The sequence below is a fragment of the Dermacentor silvarum genome, chromosome 9 (assembly GCF_013339745.2).
Source record: "Dermacentor silvarum isolate Dsil-2018 chromosome 9, BIME_Dsil_1.4, whole genome shotgun sequence".
Classification (NCBI taxonomy): domain Eukaryota; kingdom Metazoa; phylum Arthropoda; class Arachnida; order Ixodida; family Ixodidae; genus Dermacentor; species Dermacentor silvarum.
Genome location: NC_051162.1, coordinates 161140307 through 161147987, shown reverse-complemented (window position 1 = coordinate 161147987; position 7681 = coordinate 161140307). Strand labels below are relative to the sequence as shown.

The window sequence follows — 7681 nt, the reverse complement described above, 5'->3', positions numbered from 1 at the left end:
ACAAGAACTTCAATTAATGTATAACGGGGCCCCTCAGGCTTGAAACAACGCACATTCGAGACACTTACCTCGCTCCAGTTCGATCGCTTAGCCGATTTCTACGGTCCTTTGTTTACGCGGTAGCCTTAGGGTGGGAGCAACCCGTTTAGACGTGCTGCTTGATTTCTTCACTCTGCGATGGCAGTTGACGTGCAAACAAGGATACGCTACCGCAGCATATCATCGATGTGTGAGGCGTGCTCTCCTTTGTTTTTCGATCCGTGACAATCATGTGAGGAACAACGCGCATTCAATCCGGCAGACAACGTCAGACCTCAAGCGCATGCCGAAATATGAAGCAGACAAGCTTACACGTGTATATAGCAGTAGAAGCAAGAGTCCAAAACAAAAGAGAAAGAAAAGTGAGCTTCGGCTGCCGCCACCATCTTGTTTCAAGAATCAAGTCGACATTGAGATCCAGCAGTAAAAGAGAGACAAAAAAAGCGACAAACAAACAAGAGAATAACAAAGAGCTGTCTGCTCGTAAGAACGGAAACTTGCTCCAAACACCCCGCCTGCGCAGCATTCCATCGTTCTTAAGAGTATGGCGTACACTTTTTGGTCTCCAAGACCCGAGTGGACCCTGGAAAAAAAAAAGGCCCGCAGGCTTGGCGGCCACGCGAACAATTCAAGGGGCTCGTTGTTTTTTCTGCGAGCACTCTTTATGTTTGTGTCTCTCGGTGTAGTAGGTGCGGATTAAGCCAACCGTGCACCCGTGGCAGTTTGTAGCGACTTGCTTTCTTTTGAGCGTTTCCCCCCCTAAACTGGTATCCTTTCGACACGAGCCGATATCCGAGGGGTGACCTTTAATTCGTCACCGCGCGGGTTGGCCCGTTTACGGGTGGCCGTATATAAGCGCACTGGCTCGCTTTTCGAGAATCAGTGCTCCCCCAAGCAACTCCGGCAGCAGTCCGATATGAAGACCATTGTAAGTACTCCAATGCTGGGCCTGCGCTTCGTGGATATATACGTATAGGGCGCGGCGCCAACCATCTTTCATTTACCTGGAATACGGCGACCGTTTGCGTTGCTTTAGCTATAGAAAATAATTTAGAGAGCCAAAAAGTCACCTAAATACTTCTTGCAGACGACTTTGAATTTTTATGGACTCGTCGTTTTGTCCACATAAGGTCAGCTTACCCGCTAGCGACGAAAGTCGTTGACGTGTCCGTCCTTTGGGAGTGTCGCGATCTGCAGACTGGCAAATGGCTTCCTTAGAGTAAGTCCAGGTCATTACTCAACACCTGTGAGACCGTAAGTCTTCATTCTCTTTGGGCTCTCAATGACTTGACCAAAAAAAAAAAAAACGTTTGTAGACTTTGTAGAGACTGTCTCAATAAATGTTTTAGGGTTGATTCGTTGGCATAGTTATAGTTTTCTTTTGTATCAGATGTAATGTTCGCATGAAAGCTTATGACTTTTTTTTCCTAGTGAAATTATTATCTGAATTTTTCTTTTGATGCCAACAAAACCCGTCTACTTGCTTTGCTGCCTATAACAACAATATATCCAGTGAGCACCGCGTGCTATAATTAACATTCGCTTCCTTCTAGTAGTGCGAAAACTTTGTTGTTGAGAACAGGTTACGAACAGTGGAGTTGAGGCGAAGGCATCATGAAGCATGTCTGAAAATCATATTAACATTCACATTGGAGTTAAGGAAATTCACCTAAAAGCTTGACAGCAAGCATTTCTAAATAACGATAAAACAACTACTTGCAATGGGAGACGTGTTCAAGAGAAATGCAAAGCACATCCGCAACTGTTACTTCGGCATAAACAGAACTAGGTAGCGAATCTTTAGAACAGATGTTTACGTAGTAACGTGTCAGTCACACACTCCTGGCGCTCTCGCAGTGCTCAAGCAGTTATTGAGTGTGATGAGGCTTTGTTCTATTCCGCTAAATAGAATTAATTTAGACATACTGAACTAGAAGTGGGGGAAACGGTGTCTCAATTCTTTGTTATATGCAACCCCATGAAATCAATAGACAATGAAGCCAATGAAAGCATAGGGGAAGCCCTGTGTAGTTGTTAATTGAAATGTAGAAATGACAAGGATAAGGGAAGCTGAACCCACATCTTCCACATTACACGTGTGGTGATATTCAGATTGAGCTACGGTGATAGTCACTCTCTCGTCCGCTTTCTTGGGTATTTATGTGTGTATACAAGATCTGACTCGGGAAGTGTTAGCGAGTGCCAGTCAAGACTGGACGGGACATTCCTATACTGGACGTTCATGTAAGAATGTTACAGTTTAGGCGAGAAAGCCCTTTGCGAAGAGTTATTAGGTTACGTTAACGTTTTTTTTCAATAATGCCCGTCATAAACGTCACCAGGATATTTCTTGTAGAAAAACTCCGTGACCTAAACCAATTTCAATTTGCTACCACAGCACCAGCGAACCAATCAATCTCATTACGGTCCAGTTGTCGCTTAAGGAACTGAGGAATTGCGTTAGAGCTGCTCTGCTCCTATTTCGATTATTTCCATTAAATCCGCCATGAAATCTTGTAACGTAAATTTTTGCTCCCAACTAAAACTTTCAAGGAAATTCCTTTCACAGTCAAAATGTGTGCATTCCGCCTCTCTCCATTTCGGGCACTGGTACTGTTTTGGTAAACTCGTTTCAAGCGTTCGTTCGTTCGCTTCTTGCATGCACCATTTTCACCCAGACCACAACATATTAGTTTCAAACAAGGTACTGTGCGCAATGAAGTGCTCTAAAGAATGCGCTAGATAGATAACGAGCAGTTGTTTCTCCTCTTTATAAACTGTGCACGTGCTCTGTTAGCTTGAGGCACAAACTCGCATGAGATCATCCTGACGGGGAGCAGTGAACAGGGATAGCAGTTCCAGGGCTGCTCGATAAAAGCGTGGCAGTTCTGTTAACACGGATAAACGTAATTGCGAGCATGGTTAGTTACTGCATACTCGAAGAATACGTACTTCGAGCCTGGTCGTTTAACAATGGAAGCTCGGTGGCGATCGGGCATGATGTTTATATATCAACACTTTTTACATGGAGTGGTGCCTGACACCGGCAAAGAAAAAAAAAAGTACATATTGCCGAGAGCTAGTGGGGCTATACTAGTTCAGGTGCAACCAAACTAGGCAAGCCCACTAAGCTTCATCAAAGTCACTCCCTCACCAGAACAGGAATTGGCCTCCCTGGTGCAGTATTCGGCCACTACCTCCCTCATGACTCCGACAATTAACCCATGGCCCTCAGTTCCCAGTGGCTGCGGAGCACCTGACCAAGGCGGCGGTCAGACCTGCTACGCGGCAGAGGGTGCTAAGAATCTCTGGGTCAAGGCAGGCCGCCAATGGAAACTGAACCTGGCAACGTTCAACACGCGCACCCTCTCGAGTGAGGCTAGCTTAGCAGGACTATTTGAAGAATTATCAGGCATTTCCTGGGATATTATTGGCCTTAGTGAGGTTAGAAGAACTGGTGAGGCTTACACAGTACTGACTAACGGCCACGTCCTCTGCTACAGAGGTCTTCCAGATAAGAAAGAATCCGGGGTAGGATTTCTAGTGCATAACAACGTAGCGGGCAACATTGATGAATTCTACAGCATTAATGAAAGGGTAGCAGTCGTCGTAATGAAGCTGAATAGGAGGTACAAAATGAAGGTAGTGCAAGCCTATGCCCCAACCTCTAGTCACGATGATGAAGAAATAGAACAGTTTTATGAAGATGTTGAACTAGCAATGAGAAAGGTGCAAACTCAGTATACTTTAGTCATGGGCGACTTCAATGCAAAAGTGGGGAAAAAGCAGGTTGGTGAGCAAGCCATTGGCAACTACGGCATCGATTCTAGGAATGCAAGAGGAGAGATGTTAGTAGAATTCGCGGAAAGGAATAGGCTCCGAATAATGAATACCTTCTTCAGGAAGCGCAGCAACAGGAAGTGGACCTGGAAAAACCCTAATGGAGAAACAAGGAATGAAATAGATTTCATACTCTCTGCCGATCCAAGCATAGTGCAGGATGTAGAAGTGTTAGGTAAGGTTAAGTGCAGTGACCATAGGTTAGTGAGGTCTAGGATTTCTCTCAATTTGAAGAGAGAGAGAGTGAAATTAGTCAAGAGGAAACAGGCCAACCTAGAGGCAGTCAGGGTAAAAGCAGACCAATTCAGGCTGGTGCTCGCAAACAAATATGCAGCTTTAGAACAGGAAGATGAAGATAACATAGAGCTAATGAATGAAACCGTAACTAGGCTGATCTCAGAAGCAGCAATTGAAGTGGGAGGTAAGGCACCAAAGCAACCTGTAGGGAAGCTCTCCCAAGAAACAAAGGACCTAATAAAGAAACGGCAAAAAATGAAAGTGTCCAACTCAAGAGATCAGATAGAATTCGCTGAACTGTCAAAACTGATCAACAAGAAGAAAGTAAGGGATATTCGAAATTATAACGTGGGAAAAATTGAGGAAGCCGTAAAATATGGACGCAGCATGAAATCAGTAAGAAGAAAACTAGGCATAGGACAAGGCAAGATGTATGCACTGAAAGATAAGCATGGTAATATCATCAGCAATTTCGATGACATAGTAAAAGCAGCAGAAGAATTCTATACTGACCTGTACAGTAGCCAAAACAGCCAAGCTTCTTCCATTCGAAATAGTGATGAACCGGATACAGAAGCTCCTTCTATAACTAGCGATGAAGTTAGAAGGGCCTTGAAAGATATGACCAGGGGAAAAGCGCCTGGAGAAGATGGAATAACAGTAGATTTAATCAAAGATGGAGGAGATATCATGCTTGAAAAGCTTGCGGCCCTTTATACGCAATGCCTCACCACTTCAAGTGTACCAGAGAGCTGGAAGAACGCCAACATTATACTTATCCATAAGAAGGGAGACGTTAAAGAATTGAAGAATTACAGACCCATTAGCTTGCTTTCTGTATTGTATAAAATATTCACCAAGATAATTTCCAATAGAATCAGGACAACACTTGACTTCAGTCAACCAAGAGAACAGGCTGGCTTCAGGAAGGGGTATTCTACGATGGACCATATCCATGCCATCAATCAGGTAATCGAGAAATCTGCGGAGTACAATCAACCTCTCTATATGGCTTTCATAGATTATGAAAAGGCATTCGATTCAGTAGAGATATCAGCAGTCATAGAGGCATTGCGTAATCAAGAAGTGGAGGAGGCATACGTGAATATCTTGGCAAATATCTACAAGGATTCCACAGCTACCTTGGTTCTCCACAAGAAAAGTAGAAAGATACCTATCAAGAAAGGGGTCAGGCAAGGAGACACAATCTCTCCAATGCTATTCACTGCATGCTTAGAAGAAGTATTCAAGCTCTTAGACTGGGAAGGATTAGGAGTGAGGATCGATGGCGAATATCTCAGCAACCTTCGGTTTGCAGATGACATTGTCCTATTGAGCAACAATGGAGAGGAATTACAACAAATGATTGAGGACCTTCATCGAGAAAGTGCAAGAATTGGGTTGAAGATGAATATGCAGAAGACAAAGATAATGTTCAATAGCCTGGCAAGGGAACAAGAATTCAGGATCGCCCGTCAGCCTCTAGAATCTGTAAAGGAATATGTTTATCTAGGTCAATTACTCACAGGGGACCCTGATCATGAGAAAGAAATTTACAGAAGAATAAAATTGGGTTGGAGTGCATACGGCAGGCATTGCCAAATCCTGACTGGGAGCTTACCACTGTCGTTGAAAAGAAAAGTGTACAATCATTGCATTCTACCGGTGCTAACATACGGGGCAGAAACTTGGAGGTTAACAAAGAAGCTCGAGAACAAGTTAAGGACCGCACAAAGAGCAATGGAACGAAAAATCTTAGGAGTAACGTTAAGAGACAGGAAGAGAGCGGTGTGGATCAGAGAACAAACGGGGGTAGACGATATTCTAGTTGTCATTAAGCGGAAGAAATGGAGCTGGGCAGGCCATGTAATACGTAGGATGGATAACCGGTGGACCATTAGGGTTACAGAATGGATACCAAGAGAAGGGAAGCGCAGTCGAGGACGGCAGAAAGTCAGGTGGGATGATGAGGTTAGGAAATTCGCAGGCGCAAGTTGGAATACGCTAGCGCAAGACAGGGGTAATTGGAGATCGCAGGGAGAGGCCTTCGTCCTGCAGTGGACATAAATATAGGCTGATGATGATGATGATGACTTTTTACATGAAGGCGCCCGTGACAACGAGATAGGCGCTGTAATCATCGCTTCGGTCAATATAGGCTTTAGCTTTGAATGATAACGTTTACGGGTACATGATAGTTGCCTAAGCTTCCCCGCACTGTGACAAAGTGTATTGTGTTACAGTCTCAGGTGAGGTTCAGGGTGGTGGCCACTTAAGGCATGCTCTAATGGACGTCGTCATTTTGCAGGTGTGCACCCTCGTCGTCCTGGTTGTCCTGGCCGCAGCCAACGCTGGCTACTACGGCGGCTACGGCTATGGTCACGGCTATGGCCATGGTTACGGCCATGGGGGATACAGCCATGGCATCACTCACCACTATGACAACCAAAGAGCGCACTACGGCTACGGTGGATACGGCCACGGTGGTTACGGAGGCTACGGCGGATATGGAGGCTACGGCCATGGCTATGGAGGCTACGGTGGCTACGGCGGCTACGGCGGCTACGGCGGCTATGGCCACGGCTATTACGGCTAGGCTACTAAACGTTTGACCGGGAACCTGACCGACGGACGACATGGGCGAGCACAATAAACAACTGGTCTTCACTGTTTCATGCTCGTTTTCTCATTTCCTCACACGTCTTTAGGAATGAGAGGACGGATTAATTGGCACCGGGTAAATTCGTAAAACAGTACTGGCATAAACTTTCAATTTTTTTTACAGTTGGCGCTGACCACAGACGGGTAAAAACGATCTCTCTGTTGTCAAACTTATGTAATACTAAAGAATAAAAGCCAGATTCACGCTTGTGAAACTTTATGAAACAGCGGCGCTCTGGAAGGGTGGGTGTATAGCGTAGTGTAGAGCACTGCACGGGCCAATTTTTGCGGCCCGGGCCCGGCCCGGGCCCGTTTTCACATTGGGCGGCCCGCCCGAGCCCGATCAAAACCTTTATGGCAAGACCCGGGCCCGGCCCGGGCCCGGAAATAATCTACGTTGCCCGCCCGACCCGGCCCGCCACCCCTTTACCTTAAGCCCGAGCCCGGCCCGAGCCCGACTCGAAACCGGCCCGAACCCGGCCCGAGACCGAAAAATACATGTTTTTCAGAGTTGAGAAGCCCGAGAATAACTCGCAGAAAGCCCGAGCCCGGCCCGGGCCCGCGTCAAAAAACCCGAGCCCGGCCCGGGCCCAGGTCAAAAAGCACACGCCGTGCCCGAGCCCGGCCCTAGCCCGTGAAAAAACTCCTCTACCCGGCCCGGCCCGGCCCACGGGCCGGGCCGGGCCCGGGCTTTCCGGTAAGCCCGAGCCCGTGCAGTGCTCTAGCGTAGTGGGTACGACGCTCGCCTTCGGACCGTGAGTACCTGGGTTCAAATGCCGCTTCTCTCTCTCTCTCTCTCTTTCATTTTCTCTTTCGGTGTCTCTCCCTCTCACTCTCATTTTCTCTTTCTCTCGCCCATAGTAAGTTGTTTTACAATCGCCGGTACAAGGCAATCATATGACTC

At 46.5% G+C, this 7681-nt stretch overlaps 1 protein-coding gene across 1 annotated transcript; it reads left to right on the top strand.

The window, feature by feature from the left end:
* Positions 1-928: 928 nt before the first annotated feature.
* On the top strand, positions 929-6777 carry LOC119464036 (neuropeptide-like protein 31). Its single transcript, XM_037724855.2, has 2 exons — positions 929-967; positions 6425-6777. Exons 1-2 carry the CDS (start codon positions 956-958, stop codon positions 6710-6712), a joined length of 300 nt encoding a protein of 99 aa, XP_037580783.2. The 5' UTR covers positions 929-955; the 3' UTR covers positions 6713-6777.
* The last annotated feature ends 904 nt before the right edge of the window (positions 6778-7681 follow it).